The sequence below is a fragment of the Lepidochelys kempii genome, chromosome 2 (genome assembly GCF_965140285.1).
Source record: "Lepidochelys kempii isolate rLepKem1 chromosome 2, rLepKem1.hap1, whole genome shotgun sequence".
NCBI lineage: Eukaryota > Metazoa > Chordata > Testudines > Cheloniidae > Lepidochelys > Lepidochelys kempii.
The window spans coordinates 267,008,406-267,028,172 of record NC_136381.1 but is presented as its reverse complement, the minus strand read 5'-3'; the positions used below and the strand labels follow the sequence as shown (position 1 = coordinate 267,028,172).

Genomic DNA, 19,767 nt, shown 5'->3' with positions numbered 1-19,767 from the left:
TGCGGCCCAGAGCAAATCATCCATTTATTGGAGTAGCAAAGAGCTGAAAAAGTCAGTTCTAATTACAGAGTCAGATCAGAACATGGAGACGGACAATGTTACATTTGTACAAAAGCAGAGGAACCGAGCGCGCCAGCGGGGGCCGTGCGCCGTGGCCATTTCTGCCCAGGCCGCCGGAGGCAGGGCCCAGCGCTGAAGCCTGGGGGGGCTGTACAGTATGAGATGCAGGCCAGACCCAGGGGGAAACTACTTACCGAAGCAATCGAGGTCCCACCCCAACCCCTGCAGCAATGGGTGCTCCCAGGGCTTGCTAAGGACATGGCTGACCAGGTCTCCTGCTTCTGTCAGCCCCACAGCTTAACACAGAACAAGCCCTTCTCCCCAGGCAGCAGCGGGCCACCCGCTCCTAGGCCCAGGAGAGGCCAACCCAGCGGCTGGGATGTTGCCTGCCCCCCCGAGACAGTCACTGGCTCTGTAGGACAGCCCCAGGGGGTGGACACTGACTCCACTTCCATGCACGGCCTGCGCCCCTCCACGCCCAGCGGCTGGAGAGCTCAGAGCTCGGGGAGAGGTGCAGAGAATCAAAGCGACTGCAGACACAAGGAACGACCCATCACCGCTCTACTGTACTCTCTCCTCCCCCTGGGACAGGGGCCTTGGGGCTTTTCACCCTCCCCGGCCCTGCTGCCAGCAAATCAAGCCCCCTGGAACACGGGGCCCTGCTGAGTAAGCCTGCCTCAGCCGCCCACCCCAAGCCCAGGGCTTGTGCCGCCCCGGCTGGGGTTACCCGGCTCTAGGTGCCCTCGGCCTGCAGGTCACCCCAGGCTGAGAGCGCAAGGCCCAGCCCCTGCTCTCGCTGTACCAACCCCCTGCCCCTCACAGCTGTCCGACCAGGCCAGGCGACAGGCCCCAGCTCAGCTCAGGCCGAGGGGGCACCCCAGGCACCCAGTCCCAGGAGAAGCACTGAGGGAGGGGTCACCGCATGGTTCGGGCAGGGCTGGCAGCGGTGCCCGGGGCCAGCTGGGCACACGCAGTGCCGTAAGCACAGCCGCCAGCAGCTGCCCCCAGCCGTGCGGTGCTGGGCAGGGGCATTAAGGCTTTAGGCTGGTCCAGGGGGTTTCAAGGCCCCCCAGACACTAAAACCCTCATGTAAACTGCTGCCACATGGGAGGGAGGGGGGGAAGGGAGAGAACGACTGAGGCCAAGGGGGGCTGGAATTGCTCACTCTTCCCCAGCGCCGGAGCAAGAAGGGAGGGGGGCAATTGGGCCCCGTGAGGGGCAGGGAGCCACGCTGCAGCCAGCGAGCCGGGTGTGTCTCCAGGCAGGCGCCTGGGACAGCTTTAGGGCTTCACCACGGCCACCCCTCAGCACTTGCCCTCCCTGCCAAAGGCTGCCCCAGGACCCGTGGGGGTGGGGGCTTCCCGGGGGGCTCTCAGCCAGCAGCCCTCCATGGGGGCTCCTGCAGGAGCTTCCAAGGGCTGCGAGCTGAGGGGTCCTGCCTGGAGAGCGGCCAGCGTTCTCCACGCCGCAGGGGCGGAGGCTCCTTCCCCTGGGGGCTGTGAACGGAAAAGCCGGGGGTATTGCAGGCCCCCCCCCAAACCCCCAGGCAGGAGCAGCAGCAAGGGGGCCTTCTCTCTCTGCTGGACCAAGGCCAGGTCTCCGCCAGGAGGTGCTTGGGGACAAGCAGCAGCCCTGGCTTAGGCCGCAGAACAGCTGGGCTGGAGGGGCTGGGAAGGGAAGGCTGGCTCTCCATGCTGCGGGGGTCACCCTGGGCTAGCTGCCGGGGGGCCCAGGCAGTGAGTGTGGCACAGGCTTGTAGTGCTGTGTGCGCATTTCGCAGCCCTCCCAGAAGCCCAGGACTGAGTGGGGACAAGGGCTGTGGTCCAACACCCCAGATTCCAGCCACCACACTGGGGGGGCTCCCCCCAGTCCTCTTAGGGGCAACAGAAGGGGCATGCTGGCATGGCCAGGGAGGGGCTGTGCGTGCCATGTCCCCAGAGCCAGGCCAGGCCCAGGCCCCTGGCTCAGGTTTTATTGAGTGTCCACAGTGGGTCCAGCATGCTGAGGGGGTCGTCGCTAGGCCGGGGCCCCCGCAGCCCCTCCCCATTCTGGGGCTGCAGGAAGCTCTGCTTGCTCATCCGTGGCTTGCCCTTCAGGGAGCTGTCCAAGGAGAAGGCCTCAGGGGTCAGCGACGCCAGGAGCTCCAGCGAGGAAGAGGAAGGAGCCAGGCTTGTGGCTGAAGGCTCCCTGCTGGGTCTCTCCTCTACATGGTTGCTGCTTTCGGCTTCAGGGAGTGGCACAGGCATGGTGGGGGCGGAGTGGGCAGGGGGCAGCTCAGCACTGGTTGGGGGTACGGGCTCCGTCAGGCTGGGCTGGGCGACACTGTCGGGTGCTGCAGGAACCGCCCCTGGGCTCACAGCTTCGGGCGCTGCTGCTGGCTCGGGCAGCTGCCAGTTTGGGGGAGGCTCCGGGCTGCCACCAGGGGGCTTGATGCTCAGCTTGGCGATAGTGGCCTGGATGGAGCTGATGGGCATGTCCCCGCCCAGCACCAGGTCCTGAGGGTCCTGATGCAGGTACAGCTGGAAGAGAAGTGAGAAGGTGGGCCCAGGCACTTCCTTCAGACAGGCCCAGCCCACCACCCGCCGCCCCTGCCCCACTCCTCTCAGCATGGATCAGCCGCCAGAGCCAGCCCCGGAGCCATAGCAGAGGCTGCTGAGCCTGGCGCCAGACAAGCGGAGCCTGCAGGGGGGGTGTCTCCAGAGCCCCGCTCTGCCACCGCCTGGGAGCGCGGGTACCCACCTTCTGGGTGGCACTGCTGGGGGCTTTGCTGGGGGCCGGCGTGGTGACCCCGTGTCTCTGCAGCACCTGCTCAGCGTGCTTGAGGACAGCTTCATAGCAGAACTTGAGATGCAGCTGGAAGAGAAGCAGCCGGCGAGGGCCCTTGAGCCAAAAGCTGACGAAGGCCCAGGCGCCAGGAACTGCCAGAGCCGACTCTGCCCTTCGAAGTGCGTCAGGGCACTGCCGTGCCCGCTGCCTGGCCCCCCCGCCCTCCCAGCTCGTTACCTTCTCCTGCAGCATATGCTTCCTCTGCTGGCGCATCCTCTTCACCAGCCGGGCCAGGTCAGGGATGCTGTTCCCGGCCTCCACCTCCTGCACGGCCGCGTACATCAGGCAGAAGGCGCCGGTGCGCCCCACCCCAGAGCTGGTGGGAAGAGAGCGCCCAGGGGCCATGACCGGGGACCCTGCCGAAGCCTGGGCAAGCCGGAAGTCCCTGGCCCCTTACCCAGCACTGCATCGTGGGTAGAGGGTCCCTCTCCCCAGGGGCCAGGGGCTCTGGGAGTCCTCTGCCCCGCACAGCAGGGCTGCAGTCTGGCTTGGGAACTCCTGGGGAAAGGGCCAGCCCTGCGGTCTCCCAGCAACGCGCTAGCTTTCTACGCTGGGCTCCTCCTCTGGCCCAGGAGGGAGGCTTGCTCCAAATGGGCAGGGCGCCCGCCCTGCTCCCATGCCCCGGCAGGAGGGGAGACCTGGTGCCCGCGCGGGTCGCTGCTTTGGGCCTTACGCTGGGCCAGGCAGCTGCAGCGACTGGCTCGCTAGCTGGGGCTGGGCGGCGAACCCGGCCCCGGGAGGGCTGCCTTACCTGCAGTGGACCACGATGGGGGTGTGCAGGGGGCGCTGGTGTAGATAGTGCCCGTGTACGTCCTGGATGAACCGCAGCAGGGTCCCCTTGCTGTCGGGCAGGCCCCTGCAGGAGGAAGGGGGGAGCTGCTGGCGAGTGGGCGAGGACCTGCCGTGCCCAGTGCCAAGCCATGCGGGGGAGGGCTTCCACCCCCAGCCTGGGAGGTGCCACGCTCCTCCCAGTGGCACAGGGCCTGATTTCCCCTCCCTCCTAGGGGCCTGGTAGGGCATACGGTGCCGCTGGTGGGGAGATCTCCCCTCAGTGCCACCACACAGGGCCCTGGGGGGCACCAGCTGGGCTCCCAGGGCTCCACAGCCAGGCTGGGAGGGAACAGAAGCTCTGCCCTAAGAGAGCGCCTGCAGCCCAGCCCAGCCCCCCGGGGTGGGAAGTTCTGATCCCGTCGGCTGGGTTCTTCCCCCAGGGCCCTGACCCCCTTCTCCAGCCCCCCAGACAGGCCCCCGCCCCGCGGCACATACAGCTCTGGCCAGGCCGTGAACTGCAGGTGGATGACAGTGCGCTTCAGGCTCTGGTCGCGGAACTGGAGGGTGATCATCCTCTCCACGTGCGTCGGGGCGACCTTCAGGCTGGTGAGGACCAAGGTGATGGGGCCCTGCACCATGGGCTGGCCCCGCTCCAGCGGGAAGTACCGCACCACCTTCTGCTGCGGGGCGAGAGACCGGGCTCAGCACGCGGCGAACAGAGCCCAGGAGCACAACACAAGGAGTGGAGCCCTGTCCCCCAGCCCAGAGCCACCCCCCCCACCTCCTGGCCCCAGCCCAGAACAACGCCAGGGCCTGAGCCACTGGCCCCACACCCCCCGGCCCCAGCCCAGAACACAACTCCTGCCCCAGGCTCCGGGGCACAGACCAACGAACTGCTCAGAGGAACTGGCAACGCAGAGGGCCCACCAGCAGGCTCCATGCCAACACCCAGCCAGAACTGGCCAGGAGCTCAGCTTTCAAGTGAGACCGTCCCTACCTTGGCTGGCACCCTGGCTGGCCGGAAGGACCTCCAGAAGTCATCAAGCCCACCCCACCATGCTGAGGCAGGACCAAGTAAACCTGGACCATCCCTGCCGGGGACCCACCACCTCCCTGGGAAGCCTGATCCAGAGTGTAACGACCCTGTTCGCTCAAAAGCTTTCTTTAAGACCCAGCCTACAGCTCCCTTGTCTCAAGCAAGTGGGCACAGAGAACTATTGATCACCGTCCACTTTACCCCCCTGCCCCCCTTCATGGAAGCTGCCAGGTGAGAATGTCCTGCCCTGAGGAGCTCCTGGAGATCCTACCTTCTCTAGTTCCTGCTCCGAGACCAGCATGACTAGGAGGGAGACCTTCTGTTCGTAGATCATCAGCCAAAAGTCAGAGGCCGTCCCCACCAACGGGGCCTGGGTGGCGATGATGGTGGGGCAGTAGGAGGACAGGTCCTCCACCTTGCTGGCATTGATGTAGTCGTCCTTGCCCGACTGCAGAACGATGCGGTTCTTGTCGTAGGGCATGATGTCCTGGTGGCGGTTTTTCATGGAGTAGCAGCGGGCGATGGCGATGGACAGCTGCCGGGCATCCCTCTCCTGGGCATCCTGGAGCTCCTTCCAGATGCCATCCAGCTCGGGGACGCTCCCAGGGACAGGCCTCTCCAGACTGGCCACCACGCCTCGGAACCGATCCAGCTCGGAAAGCAGCCTCATGATATGCTCAGGCTTCTCGTACGGGTCGTTCTCGATTAGCTGAACGGCCTTGGGTTTCTGCCCCTCCTTGGCATCTGCCTTGGTGGGCTGCAGCAGCGGCTGGTTCACCGCCGTCTTGGAGCCCCCATGCTGGCTCTCGGGGCTTGAAGACAGGAGATCATCTGTGGAAGAGCTCTGCCGGTGGAACTGGACCTCAGCAGGGCCCTGTGCCAGCGGGGCCGCACCGGGGGTGAGTGATGGGGGGGGTCGCTGTGGCAGGGAAGGGGCGCCAGGCACAGAGGAAGGCAAGATGGCTGGAGGCTGGATAGCTAGGGATGGCTGGGGGGATGGCGCCGGTGAAGGGATGGCAGGACCCGGGACAATAACGCCGCCTTGCATCTGGCTCAGAACAGGACTGGGGGAAGATGGGACATGGTGAGGGCCGGACTGACTCGAAGACGGGGGCTGGGGACCAGCCAGTGGCATGGCGGAGCCAGGCGGCATCTGGTTTGTAGGGGGCCCTGGATGGCAGGCAGAAGGGGCAGGACAGTAGGGCATTGCAGAGACCACTTGAGCTGAGGAGCCGGCTGGCATGGGCTGCATGCCTGCCAGCGAGGGGTGAGGGTGGAGCTGCTGAGCCGGGGCCAGCATAGCGGCTGGGAGGCTTTGAGCCCGTGGGGGAGGCCCGCGGGGCATAGCTGCAGGGAAGGAGTGAGGGGGGTTGTCCTGAGAAGGAAGCGGATAGAGCTGTGTTCTCAGCTGGCCATGGATCTGGGCAGGGCTGGGAGGCTGGGGAGAAACGTGCGCCAGCCCCGAATGCTGGCCAGGGAACTGGGCCGGGAACTGGGCCTGCGGCTGGTACATGGGCAGGGGCTGGACCTGGGCCTGAGGCAGGTATTGCTGCTGTTGGAAGCTCGGAGGGGGCGGCCCCGCTGGGAATGGGGGCTGGGGCTGCTGGCCGAATGGCTGGACGCCGCCTTGGGTGTAGGGGAACTGGGCAGGCAGGCCGAGGAAGCCGCCCTGAGGAGGGAGCCCTGGCGGCTGGTTGGTGAGCCGCGGGGGCATGGGCCCGCCCACGGCCCTGGGCGCAGTGTAGCTGGAAATGGGCGCCTGGATGCTGTCGACAGTTGTAGTGGCCGGGCGGACCCCAAGGGGGTGAGGAGGGCCGTCGCTGCCTCCTGGGGCCTGGCCACTGAACCGGGGGGGCTGGGGTGGGCCCATGGCTGTGGGGAGGCCGCCTGGCAGAGCCCCACAGGAGGAGACAGGCTGCCCCATCCTGTAGGTGGCATTGGGGGCAATAGGAGCTGGAGCAGAGCCAGGCATGGGCACATGCTGGGGGGAGGATCTCTGGGGAGGCACCTGGGTGCCTGCGTAGCCGGGCTGAATGGGGGCAGGGGCGGGGCTGGGGTGCCCAGGGCCTCTCCTCAGGGTGCCAGCCGGGTAGAGCTGAGGGCTGGGCGACGGGGCAGAACTTGGAGGTCTGTGGGGCTGCATCGCCTGGGATGGCAGCACAGGGGGCCCGCTGTAGGTCTGCGGGGGGAAGGGGCCTTGCAGAGGGCTCCCAGGGGCACCTTGCGGGGGGGTCGCCAGCCTGCCGGGGAAGTAGTGTCCCGGCAGAGGCGCCAAAGCACTGAACTGAGCAGGGTTAAAGGGAATGCCAGGCTGGGCTGCCATTGGCCGCTGTAGCGGAGCGTTGGCTGTCCGGGCGCCGGCCGGAAAAGTCTCCGGGCCTGGGGGCCTCACGCCACCGCTGCTGAAGGCCGGGTTGATGGAGAAGGCAGCCATGGCGTCCGCAGGCAGCCTGGTGAGATGCGCTGCCAGCACGTCGGGGGGCAAGCTCCGGAGCTCTTCCGGCAGGTCGGCCAGCGAGAGGGAGCCCAGCTGCTGCAGGTCTGCCCCGTCCAGACTGGCTGCGAGGTCCAGGTCCCGCTCAGAGGCCTTCTTCTGCAGGGCCGGTTTGGGAGCAGTGGGCCTTGGAGGTGGCTTCTTTTTCATTTCTCTGCCAAAGCAAGAGCAGGCACGTGAGGAAAACCCAGCTCCCTGGCGCCGGTGCCTTGAACGGAGAGGCTTTGCGCTCCCTGACCCACCAGCCCAGCTCTAAGGGCCGGCGTCATGGGCGCTGGCAGAAGGTACCTCCAGCCTCTCCTGCAGGGACCCCCCGTGGGAGCGGGGAGGGGAGAGGGGTTTGGGCTCTATTGCTGAGTCAGCCAACAGCAGTGGTGGATTCTGCACCCTTGACACCCAGCTGAGGCCCTAAGGAATGGGCTGAGGCTTCCATCCTGCACGTCCGATTTCATCCCCAGGCGCCGTCGTGTCGCTGTTAGGGGCTCTCTTGTGCCACTCGGTCTCTGCACCGCTCCTAGTCACCCTCCCACGCTAGGGGACTTGGGGGAGCCTGAAACACCCCAACGTTCGGGTTCTCAGCGCTACGGCATGCCCAGCCCCCCCACAGAGAAACATGAACATGGCGAACGAGCTGACCACTGCAGACACAAGGAGTAGCAGAACCCACCCCGCAAGGTGGGCCGGATGTGGGGCAGTGACCTACCTTTCCAGGACCTGCTGCCGGCTTGCTTCAGATGTTTGGCAGGCCACTCGGGCCTTCTCCAGGAGCTTGGCTGCTTTGCTCTCCAGATCCGCATAGAAATCTTTCCCTTCCTGAGACTTCTTCATCAGGTCTTCATAAGCTTCATAGGAGGCCACCAGTGTCTGCAGCGTGGTGTTCCACCTGGGAGAGTCAATGCAGGGTATGCAGTGGGGGGCGATATTAACAGAGCAGTCCTGGAAACCTGGGTGATTGTGGGGGTGGGGGTTGAGAGCAAGGCTCACTGGCCTCTATGCGCCCCACCCCTGAAGTTGGTTTGTTTACACCCCAGCCATGGCACCAGCACATTCCAAATCAGGGACCCGGCCCGTGGGGGGCCCAGGTTTCCTCTCCTCCACTGACAGCCCCGGGGGACCACTCCTCTGGTTTATAGCTGAACCAGCCTCAAAGCAGTCAGTCAAACACTAGGGCCTGCAGGGGGGCAGCCTATGGGCGCCTTGGGGTTAGCGCCATGGGGCACGGCAGGCAAAGTCAGCAGCAACCACCACGGGCCCAGCTGGGATGTGGATCTCTGCACAAGAAGAGCGGAGGGGCTGGCGAGGCCCGCAGACCCCACCCCTCTGGCCGCGCCAGCCAAGAGGTGCTGGGGCACACAGAGTGAGCGGCTGGCTTCGGGCTAGCGGGGGGGTATTCCCCACCGGAGAACGGGAGATGGCAGACCCTGGCCGAGGGCTGGGCTCGTTTTACACAGCACAGGGCCAGCGCTGCACGCGAGGAGCGGACTCTGCTGCAGCGACCGCCACTGCCCCCTGCGGGCGACGCCATGCTTCCCGCCCACTCACTTGTGCTCCACCTCAGCCAGGACCTTCCGCACTGCCGCATACTTGACATTGGCGTCCGTCAAGGCCTTCAGGACGTTCTCCTGGGCCGCCAGGTTCTGCTCCAGATACACCTTGATCTGGTCGTACTTCTTCAGCTGCTCGTCGAAGAGCTTCTGTCAGGGGCGAGAGGAGCACGCTAGGGTCAGCGGGAGAGCCGGGCTGGGGAGCTCAGCGGGGAACCCCACAAGCTGAGTGCGGGGAGGGCTGGGGCCAACTGAGAGCGGCAGGAAGCGGCCGCGATAGGAGCAGGATACCTAGCAGGGCGGAGCAAGGCCCTTTGTATGACTGGGGGGGACCGCAGTCGCCACCATCAGCTCTGACCAGAGATACTAGCGCACTAGGAGTGCGGAGAGCAGCGGAAATGGCCCAGGAGATCACTCCTCTCCAAAGGGGATGTGACCACGGCCGGCAGGCAGGGACAGGGAGGAACAGCGAGGGGGGGGAGGGGGAGTCTGTTTGGAACGTAACAGGCTCAGCTCAGTCCCAGGCGAGGCAGCAGCTCGGCACTCTGCCCCGGGCCTCACCCTCATCTCCGAGTGGTCGGTCGTCACTAAGGAGGTGGTGATGTCGTCCTTCTGGATCATCTCACGGAGCTGCTGCTCCAAGGACATCCGCTGGTCCTTCATCTCCTGCACTTTGGACAGGATCCGCTTCAAGTTCTGCAGCACCTGCTTGTCGTCTGAGGGAGGAAGGAGAAAGCCATCACCACCTGGGGGCGCTCCCCAAGCCACTGAGGAGCCTGCTCTGTACAGGCTCCATACTGTGGTCACCCAGCTCACCTAGCTACAGCCACCCCCCGGGAAAACGATCCCTCGGACAGGCAGGTACCGCTCCTGTTGGTGCCAGTGGAACCTGACCCCCTGCTCCAGGGCTAAATTTGGCCCTTGCTCAAGACACGCTGTGGGTCCAGAAGCCAAGCGGGCCTCCTGCCTCCTACAGCCCCCCCAGGAAGTCTCCAGCTGACATTCAGAGGACTGGCGATGGAGAGGCACCACCGAACCCAGCCTGCTCACCCAGCCCTGAAGCAAGACAGGATGAGCAAGCTGCTGGCGTCAGATCAGACTCCGCCCCGGGGAGCAGCTCCGGGGTCTCAGCCAGAGCAAGGGTGTGACATTAGCTGGAGGCATTCTGCCCTTTACACTCCACCCATCACCCACAGATCTGATCCTCTGCCCTGTCACTATTAATCTAAGCCATGCAGCAGGCAGCATGCCATGCTCAGCAGTGCTAATTGGCCAGTTAATACTAGGCCCCTGCAACCATTTAACCGAGTTGCCTGGAGGTTCTCGCAGCACTGCAAGTCTCAGCTGTCTCTCTAGCCACCTGGGAGCTGGGGTGCATCTGTCTGTCTGTGTTCCAGAGCTCGGAGCCTCGGTAGGTCAGAAATTTCACCTGGAGTCTAGACCCAACCTGCCTCCTGATCCAGCCTGTGTCCCCCATCACTAGCTCTTTATCTGACCCCACAGGCTGGGAACCAGCAGAGCACTGCAGAGGGACCCAGCTGGAGCCCAAAGCATGGGAGGGACAAGGCCAAGAGGGAAGGCACTGGCTTGGGGCCCACAGCAGGAGCAGATTCATTCTTCTGGGGCAGCGAGAGACAGGGAAGACCAAGGAAGGAGAATAGCCTGGATCTCAGCATTAATGCCTCCAGGCCAGCGAGCCGGCACAGCTCAGCCCCAGCCAGAGCTCTCCGAGGGAGGGGCGAGGCTCGGGGTGCCATGGCGCTGGGTGCTCACCTTCCGTCAAGGCCGGCGCAGGCAAGGCAGTCCGCACCTGCTCCAAGGGCCCGCTCAGCAGTCGCAGGTTGCTGATGTGCAGGTTCATGGCTTTGTGCAGCTCCGTGTTGGTGAAACTGGCCTTCTCGTGCACCTCCATGTACTTGGCCCACTCTTTGCTGACCTCAGCCAGCCCCGGGGAAGGGCTAGGAGGAGAACCCGGCTTGCCAAGCAACTCCTGCAGCTTCTGGTCCTGCAGCTCGTCATCATCCAGGAGGTCCCTGATCTCCTTCAGAGAGGCCTCCACGTCGGTGAAGACTCCCGAAAGCACTGGAGGGGCAGAGACCCAGAGGCATTAGGACACTGGAGGTGTTTCCAGCGAGGCTGGGCAAGGCCCCGGAGAACGACTGGAGACTGAGCCGGCTCCACCTAGGGCCCAGTGCTAGGACAGGTGCAGCGAATGGCCTCGTTTGTCCCAGTGAAATTAGCGAGCTTCACCAGCATACCGGGGGAGGCAGAGGCAGAGACAGGAGGTGGCTTGTCAATCAGGGCAGGGAATAGAGCCCAGGAGTCAGATCCCCAGCCTCCAGGAAGACCCCTTTGCCATGACTCACTGGCCTTTCCTCCGTTGCGGATTCCCCCAGACACACGCCATCGGATCTTACCCTGCATGGACTGAACCAGGTTCTTCACTGTGTCTGGCCGCACACTGAGTGCGGCGCATTTCTCCATCAGGATGGGGGGAATGTGGTTGTACATTTCCAGGTTATCCACCGTCTCAGGGTCCAGCTGCATGGAGTCCATGAACTGGCTGTAGACAGAAAGCAGAGCCCTCTGAGCAGCAGGAGAACCCTTCCCAGACACAGCCCTGGGGATGGGAGCATTTGCAGATGCTGGAGCCAGTTTCTTGGCAGTGGGATCATGGTTCTCAGAAATGAGAAACTGGAAGGATCCCAAAGGGCTTTACAGAACGCACACCCATGGTCACCTCCGCCAGCACGGAAACACAGCCACCTCTGGGGAGGAGCACGACAGCACACACTGCATGACACAGTGCAGGACAGGAAGTGAAGGTGAGCACCACACAGACAAACAAAACTTCAGGGTGAATCCAGGGAGACAAAATGTAATAACCCAAATTGGAACCGGGCCTGAACCCAGGGTTAATACCCTAGCTATTGGGAATGGGCCATGGGAACTGTGGGTCCACCAGTGCCTTGGTTTCCAGATCTTCCCAAAGGAGAGCTCCAGCAGCACAGCGCCCTCTAGGGCACTGGCTCAGTACTGACTCGGGAAAGGGCAGCATGTACCGAATTGCCTGCCCCATTTCCTTCAGTGCCTTGGGTCACCCTTGGAGACCTGCCGTCCCACCACGCCAGGTCAGGGGAGGCACTATTGCTGAGAGGTGACCTTGCACTGGGCCATGGCTGAAGGGAGCAGAGCTCACTTCCCATCAGCTGGGATGGGGAAACGCAGAATAGCGAGGCAATGGGGGACCCCCGCACTGTCGGGTGTGCACTGGCCAGGGACCAACTCCATCCACACCAGCGAGGAAAACCCCACACGCTAGCGCAGTCTCAGAGCACACATACTCCAGGACTTCATTCTTGGCCTCGATCTTCGCCATCACTTCTCTCAGCAGCTTGGCCTTCTCCTCACTAGGACAGACGAGAGAAAACCCCTCAGCACCCAGACCAACCAAGGTACTTACAATCACTGGGCCCTATGCTGGGTACCCTGTTCAGGACTCGAACCTTCCTCAGGCACTCCAGGAGCAGGCTGAGCCGGCCCTATGGCTAGCCAGGGGCTAGCACTGCCCTGTTCCAGCAGCTCCCGGAGAGCCAGGCTGGAAGAAGCGAGCAGGTGAGAGCCGAGGGAGAAACACTCAGGACTGGAGACACTGGAAGGGCCCTTTCAGGCAGGCACAGCCGAGTGTCCAGTTTCGGCTGCTCCCCTACAAGGTGCTGGGGACCCAGCCCCTGGTGGGGAGGGGATGGGGGGTTCTGATTTGTTTGGGGAGGTCTCAGGTGAGTTCAGCCTCCTGCAGTTCCCATTCACCTCGGCGTGCTGAGTGCCGGACACGTCCTCACCAGAGCCACAAGCCCCTGCTCGAGAGAGATCGCCACGTTTCTGGCAGGGAATCACTGGACCCAGCTTCCTGGCCCCTGAGGCAGGATCCACACCCTCCCGTTACTGAGCGCACAGATGCCCCGGGGCTGCCTCGAGAAGTACTTGCTATGGAGATCCCCTCCACTCACCTGTACAGCGAAGATGCCTCATGGGCAGCCATTGGCACCAGCTTGGCAAAGATATCCGGGCCCGTGACAGCTGGGTCGGTGGGGTTGACGGGAAGGGCCTTCACCAGGGTGGCACCTGAGTATAGAAGAGAACAGCCTGACACCGATGCCTGCGAATTATTCAAGGACACAGGATTTCCCTTCGTGCCCAAAGCTGTTTTTCGGGCTGCGCCTGCCACCAAACACAGATCAAAGCGGCCAACAGCTGTTCGCCTCCAGCAGGTGCTGTGGAGACCCTGGGAGCAGGAAGTCCCTGGCGTGAGCGCCATCAGTGGTGCCAAGGGGTTGGAGACCGGTACCAACCCCCCCTGTGCTGCTGGGGCAGCGTGTTCTCATCGCTGCCCATTACCAAGATACCTGAGCAAAGCGCAAAGTGCTTCCCTTTCAGAGAGGCTTCTTCCCCACTCGGACCACCCCCCCCCCACACACACACTCCAGCCCGCAGCACGGATTGCGCGGGGCTGAAGCTTTATGCACCAACCACAGCGTGGTTTTGCAGAGCTGCGGGCAGCAGCAGAGGGATGGACGTGCCCGGGTCTGGCCTGCCTTACCTTTCACTGACTGCAGGGTGTCCAGCGCAGGGACAGCTTCATGATAGATGAAGTCATTGTCCTTCTTGGCCGAATTGTACCTACAAACAGTTGAAGTGTAAGTCCAGGGAGGGGAAAGGTGGACCGGCTGGGACTCAAGGAGTGAGCTTGCTGGGTTAGGTGGGCAGGAGCCTCACGAGGGGTGTTTTGCTGCCCACCTGACGCCCCCAGAAGACACTATCTGCCATCTCTATTCTACAGGCTGATCCTCACCTGCCATTCAGTGGGTACAACCCCACCCAGTTCCCTCTGGGGAGAGGATGGACCACATGTGACAGACATTAGCTAGTCACTTAACAAGCTGCTCACAGCACTGAGATGCTACGGTGCGGACAGCGTGAGAAGACCCTGTACAGATCTACACTCACCAGCAGCACATGTGAATTTGGCCCTAGATACGGAGACCCTACACAGAGAAAAGCATGTGCCAAAGCTCCCCACAGTGAGTGGCGGCGGCGGGGGCGGGGAGGGAGATTCAGCAAAGAGGTTTGACCCCAGAGAGCCTAGAGACAGACTCCAGTCCCAGAAGCAATTCTGGCTGCAGACTCACTTTCCCCCAATCACATCCAGGGTGAATCGCAGGGCTTCCTGCACCGTTTCAGGCTGACCCTAGAAGAGGCAAAAAACATGAGTTAACACAGGCAGTCCTGCCACATCACTGCAGTCTATGTAACACGCTGAGCCGCCCTTCTGAATGCTGCATCCTGCTGCCCTCCACACACCAAGCCGTGATCTGAAGGCAGAAGCAGCCTGGCAGCCCCTCACTGCTCCCCCATTTCCCCCATCCTACTTCCAGAATGAGCAGCCGGCGGAGACGAAAGGAGCAGTGAACAGCTCAGAGCTGCAGTTGCAGGCTCCCTGCAGACTCTGGCAGGCACCAGCCCTTGGGTGCATTCTGGTCGCATTCTGCAGGCTGACTTGTTATTCACAACGGACAGCTGGGATTCGGAGCACCACAAACACAAGGCAGGTCGATCCTGTGCCAAACTTGCATCCCATGCCCCAAAGGGAGTTTTACCCCCGACTTCGGTGGGGGCAGAGACAGGCCAATGCCAAGAGCTTTTCAACAGCTTCTCCAGGTCTCCGTGCAACAGAAACACCACCTACTTCTTGTCTGCATCACGTGATGTAAATGGGCCAAATTCACCAGCTGGGCAGCGGGTTCAAGACACTGTAGTAAAATCATGAATGAGTCCGCCCCCCCCCCCCCCGAGCTGTAGAACACATCTGGAGTCAGTACTACAGTGAGTGGGGGTCAGACGCAGCCTCCAGTAGAAACTTAGGGCTTTACCGTATGGACCAGGGCTGTGTTAAACCAGCAAGTTCCTTCTTTGCAATGGAGGATGTCAGTTAAGCCCCACGCTCCCCCCATGGTCCAACATGTGAGAGGCACGTAGGCTCCTAGGGGCCAGGGAAGGAGAGGACACCTTGTTGAAGATCCAGAATGGGCTTTACTCAGTCTTAGTGCAAGAGCCAAAACTCCCATTAGACCTAGAAACCAGGAGGCACCAATCTTAGGTCTCAGCATTCACAAATCCCCCGGGCAGGAGACAGACCCCCTGCTGTACTGGAAAAGCAGGACCTTGAGCTTTCCAATGGCAGAGGATTCATTTCAAACCCTGGATGACTGTAAGGCAGGCTTTAAAAGTCACATCATTCTGATTACCACCGCCCCCACAAATTCTCACCTATTCTAGTGACCAGTCTTCTTGGTGCCAAGAGATGGGCTACGTGGAACCTGGTACCAAGAGGTCTTTCTCCCTAACAGTGCACAACTGCTCCCTATCGTCAAGCAACGGGGCTTCCGCCACCTCCCTTGGAAAGTTCTTCCACAGAGCTGGTGCTTGGAAAGTTTCCTTGAGAGCTGCTGGAAACCTACGTTTTGCACCATCTGAAAGCTAGCCAGCCCTGCTCCGATGGCACCGAGCAGATGTCTCCTTCTGAAAGTGCGCGAGGCTGCTACAATCTTTGGAGAAAGTGCACAGCTGGTTGCTCACTACCAGCACTCTCAAAACCTGTATTTTGAGCACTGATCCCAGAGGGTTTTTTAAAGACCATCGGTACCATGGACAAGAAAGCTGCTTACCTTTGCCAGTTTGATAGCTTCATTGAGTTTATCCAGAGCGCTCTGGAAGTAGACAACCTGCAGAGAAAGCAGAGATAAGTTCTGCCAAACTCCTCTGCAAGCTGGGAAGGAATCACAAGAGCGCATACACTTGCTGTGCCACATGCAGCCAAACAGGCCAGCGAACCCTCTGTAAAGATACCTAGGACAATCCAACGCCATTAAATACAGTGGGGACTTCTAAGAAGAAGGAACAAATTAATAGCACAATCAAGCAACCCAGATGAAGGTACTCTGCCCGTGAGACACCCAGGGGCCATTTTCTAGAGAAGGACGGTACGTGAGAAATGCAGTGCCCCACACAGCCACGTCAGCAATCCAGCTATTGCCATCACATGCTGCTGTCCCTCCAGGCCAGGTTCCAGAGCGGGTGTTCCCACGAGTAGACGAGTCTCACATCCTGCGTTTGAGATCTCTGGAGGTGCCTGCACTGCACCCAATGGGAATCACATGGAAAATGGCAATCATGCAAGTGTGGATTCTCTTCTGAGAACAGGGTCGGAAAGTCACATCCACCGGCATACGCAAGCTTTCAGCCTTAACTCTACCCCTGCTGGGGGACAGCTCCCTCCGTGGGCAGCACACCTGCGTGGAGTTTTAGAACAAAAGAACAAGCCTCGCTGGAAATGTACACAGTAACAAGAAAGATGGTGCCCGAGTTCATGTGGAGTACGGGAGGCCGATCCGCTATTTGCCTCATGGATTGGTGCAGAAGCAGCAGGGGCTTCCAAGTTACAGTTTAATAGACACCAAAGCTTTCAATGTATCCACCGTATCATGGACAGTTGAGTTCCCCCCGTGTAGCCCAACCTCTTCAAAGGGTAAAGGCCAAGCCCACATGAGATGGGACTTGGTTTACAGCTGGACTGCAGGAGGATTAACCAACCCAAAGCAGAAAAAGTTTTACTTACTCGTTCTCCAAACTTCTGCTGCTCCTCAGCCTGTTTCCCCATATGCAACTGCAAGGAAACACAGCCGCTGATGGCAGGGGCCCTCATTCAGGGACGGGCTCAAGAGGAACTGACTGAAGCCCTACAAAGCCAGCCAGGGGACGCTCTACAGGAGACTGCATTTCGCCAGTCTCCAGGTACACTCAGGAACTCCACGCCCATGGGGACCACACCACCACCTCCCCCCGGCGGGTTTACACAGCCACAGCCACCCGCAAGCGGAGGGATGCAAGGGGGGCTGCTGCTGCTGCTCTGGGGCGGCCAGGGTGGGTCTCCCCCGGGGCGCAGCCTCATTCTTCCCACTCACATGGGCGACGGCAGCAAAGTAGTAGATCTTCATCTGCACCAGCTTCTTCCAACCCTTCTGAATCTTCCCCAGCAGCGAGGCTGTGCCCGAGTCCTCCAAAGCCCGGCAGGCCTCCTTGTAGTAGTCCACCACCTACATGGAGAGAGCCGGTCAAGAGGCATCTCAGGGTGGATTCACAGCATCAGAATCCCAAAAGAAAGCCCTAGCGCCAGTTAAGAACATAAAAGAGGCCAGACTGGGTCAGGCCAAGGGTCCACCTAGCCCAGTGTCCTGTCTGCCGACAGTGGCCAGTGCCAGGTGCCGCGGAGGGAGTGAACAGAACAGGGAATCATCAAGTGATCCATCCCCTGACGCCCATTCCCAGCTTCTGGCAAACACAGGCTAGGGACACCATCCCTGCCCAGCCTGGCTAATAGCCACTGATGGACCTATCCTCCATTAACTTATCTAGTTCTTTTTTGAACCCTGTTATGGTCTTGGCCTTCATGACATCCTCTGGCAAGGAGTTCCACAGGTTGACTGTACGTTGTGTGAAAAAATACTTCCTGTTTGTTTGTTTTAAACCTGCTGCCTCTTCATTTCGTGACCCCCTAGTTCTTGTTATGAGAAGGAGTAAATAACACTTTCTTATTTACTTTCTCCATATCAGTCATGATTTTATAGATCTCTATCATATCTCCCCTTTTTTTCAAGATGAAAAGTCCCAGTCTTATTACTCTCTCCTAATACAGAAGCTGTTCCATACCTCTAATCATTTTTGTTGCCTTTTCTGAACCTTTTCCAATTCTAATATATCCTTTTTGATATGGGGCGACCACATCTGCAAGCAGTATTCACCATCAGGGCATACCATGGATTTATATAGAGGCAATAGGATATTTTTCCGTCTGATTATCTATCCCTTTCTTAATGATTTGCAACATTCTGTTTGCTTTTTTGACTGCCGCTGCACATTGAGTGGATGTTTTCAGAGAACTATCCACAATGACTCCAAGGTCTCTCTCTCGAGTGGTAACAGCTCATTTAGACCCCATCACTTTATATGTATATTTGGGATGTTTTCCAATGTGCATTCCTTTGCAGGGAAGTAACGGCAGGCTGGAGTTCTGGCTGCCACACAGCGCCCAGGTATTGCAGCTTACAGGGCTCTCCCTCGGCCGCAGGAATGCCTGAGCCAGCGTCCTCATTCGGACTAGATCGTGTCAAGTTCAGACACTGACTAACTCAAATGATTTGACTTTAAAAGGCTTGGTCTTTAAACCATTACTCGCTTGCCCTCACGCTCTAGCAGAGAGCGAATGTCCCCCACCCTGCCGCCCGTACAGCAGTGACTGTGTATAGGATTTCCTTCTCTGCTTGCAAACCACCTCAGCTGGTTCCCGGGTTTCAGAGATTCCCGTGGAGTTGTTCTTGTACATGGCAGGGCAGCAGGAGGGGATCCGTCTCAATCATGGTTCAGGTGCCCACAGAGCGTAGTGCAGCAGAGCTCCCCAGGTAACTCACCTGGGCGCTGATCCTGGCCACGAGGAAACTCTTCCTGTTGTCCAGCATCGACTTCTCCAGGAGACACTCCTGAGCTTGACCCTTCCAGGAAAAGCAATGGAGACACTCAGCTCTCCCCAGGGCTCCGCATTCCAGGGCTCCTCAAAGTCACCCCAACCAAACTCAGCCAGCCCCCTCTCCCCTGCCCCAAAAGGGTCACTCAGCAGTGGCTCCAGTCTACCATGCTAGAGATGCCGACACCGACCAGCTACAATGCAGAACAAAGCCGAAGGAGCCAGAACAGCTCATGGGACTAGCCACGCATAGAAAGCCTCTCCCCTCCATTGCCACTTCAAAGCCAGCCCATCCATGGGAACCCTAAATCACTGTGAAGTGAGCGTACGGATTCACCCCACCGCCGCGTTGGAGGGCTCAGGTGCGAGGCCAAGCACAGACTGAATGGCCTTGGAGACCGATCTCCCCTCTAACTTCCAGGGGCAACCCTAGGACTGAGGTACATTGGTGGGCCCATTTAGGGGACAGGGCTGCACTGGCTCTGGAGATCAGAGCTGAAAAACACAGGTCAGCCCCTGCCAGCGCAGGGCTCTGTCTGCTCAATCCCTAGGGCTGTCAATCAAGTCAAACACTTCCACCACTTCTTTCTCCTAGCTAAAGTGAGCTGGCCACGGAGGCTGGACTTCACCTACGCTCAGCTTAGCTCCAGTACTGCGGCAGTGCGGCTGAGCCAATAAAGCCACCTCATTTGGAGAGTCAAAATCCAAACCCTTCCTCCCTTTCAAGGCCAAAGTGCTGACCAGACAATGGCTATCAGTCTGACGCCTCCCAGAGCTGCACACGAGAATGAATAAAGCAAAGAGCATGCAAGAGGCAGGTGCCATTATAATGGGATCCACTGACGCAGTAAGCCAGGTCAGCTTCCTTCGCACCCACCTCTACCTTTCTCCTCTACAGCGAGGACGACAACGTCAAGGTATTTCCACCTGCTCTGTCAATAGCCCCACCCCCGACCCCTTGGAAACGGGAACCAACTTGTTTCCTTACCACTTTTATTCTCCCCGATTTGACATTTAAAACTCCCTTTGCTGTTCAGGCCATTAGGCTCGAGAGCTCAGTATCCCAGCCTGACAGACTGGGGACTGGCCACTTTCTGAGGAAAGCGAGCAGCCCCCACAATGCATGCAGCCACCCATGCAACCCTGCAGATGGAGAGGAAAATATTCCTCTTGTCCCTGTGTGTGTGTGGGGGGGGGGGGGGGGGGGGCGCAGGGGAAGAGAATCAGCTTATGTTCTGGAGCCGGACTCGCAATTCCTCCCCTACATCAGCACTCTGAGATCTCTCCTGAAGAAGGACAGACACCGGAAGCCTCTCTTGGCCACTTTTTGCAGACAATTTCCCTCTAAGCAGACAGCAGGCTTACAATCTGTACGTTCCAAAGTACTGGGACAACTCCATCTTTATCCAGCTCTGTCCAACGGTGGCTCCCACTCCATCTGGCCTTTGAAAAATGAGAC

General features: G+C 60.3%; 1 protein-coding gene across 5 annotated transcripts in view; it reads right to left on the bottom strand.

Annotated features, from left to right (window-relative positions):
- The window catches only part of PTPN23 (protein tyrosine phosphatase non-receptor type 23), a 44,256-nt gene continuing 24,489 nt past the window's right edge, over positions 1 to 19,767 (bottom strand). For 4 of the 5 annotated variants that reach the window (XM_073334897.2, XM_073334900.2, XM_073334899.2 and 1 more), the window contains 19 exons: positions 18,256 to 18,336; positions 16,753 to 16,884; positions 16,407 to 16,454; positions 15,457 to 15,513; positions 13,921 to 13,979; positions 13,332 to 13,411; positions 12,742 to 12,856; positions 12,076 to 12,141; positions 11,149 to 11,294; positions 10,505 to 10,813; positions 9,293 to 9,447; positions 8,730 to 8,881; positions 7,891 to 8,070; positions 4,965 to 7,341; positions 4,153 to 4,337; positions 3,638 to 3,742; positions 3,064 to 3,202; positions 2,800 to 2,913; positions 1 to 2,579 (listed from right to left, as the gene is read on the bottom strand). In XM_073334897.2, the coding sequence (XP_073190998.1) occupies positions 2,025 to 2,579; positions 2,800 to 2,913; positions 3,064 to 3,202; positions 3,638 to 3,742; positions 4,153 to 4,337; positions 4,965 to 7,341; positions 7,891 to 8,070; positions 8,730 to 8,881; positions 9,293 to 9,447; positions 10,505 to 10,813; positions 11,149 to 11,294; positions 12,076 to 12,141; positions 12,742 to 12,856; positions 13,332 to 13,411; positions 13,921 to 13,979; positions 15,457 to 15,513; positions 16,407 to 16,454; positions 16,753 to 16,884; positions 18,256 to 18,336 (5,055 nt within the window). In that variant the 3' untranslated portion in view covers positions 1 to 2,024. The remainder of the gene's footprint in view (positions 2,580 to 2,799; positions 2,914 to 3,063; positions 3,203 to 3,637; positions 3,743 to 4,152; positions 4,338 to 4,964; positions 7,342 to 7,890; positions 8,071 to 8,729; positions 8,882 to 9,292; positions 9,448 to 10,504; positions 10,814 to 11,148; positions 11,295 to 12,075; positions 12,142 to 12,741; positions 12,857 to 13,331; positions 13,412 to 13,920; positions 13,980 to 15,456; positions 15,514 to 16,406; positions 16,455 to 16,752; positions 16,885 to 18,255; positions 18,337 to 19,767) is intronic. The other variant, XM_073334898.2, reaches the window with a different exon arrangement.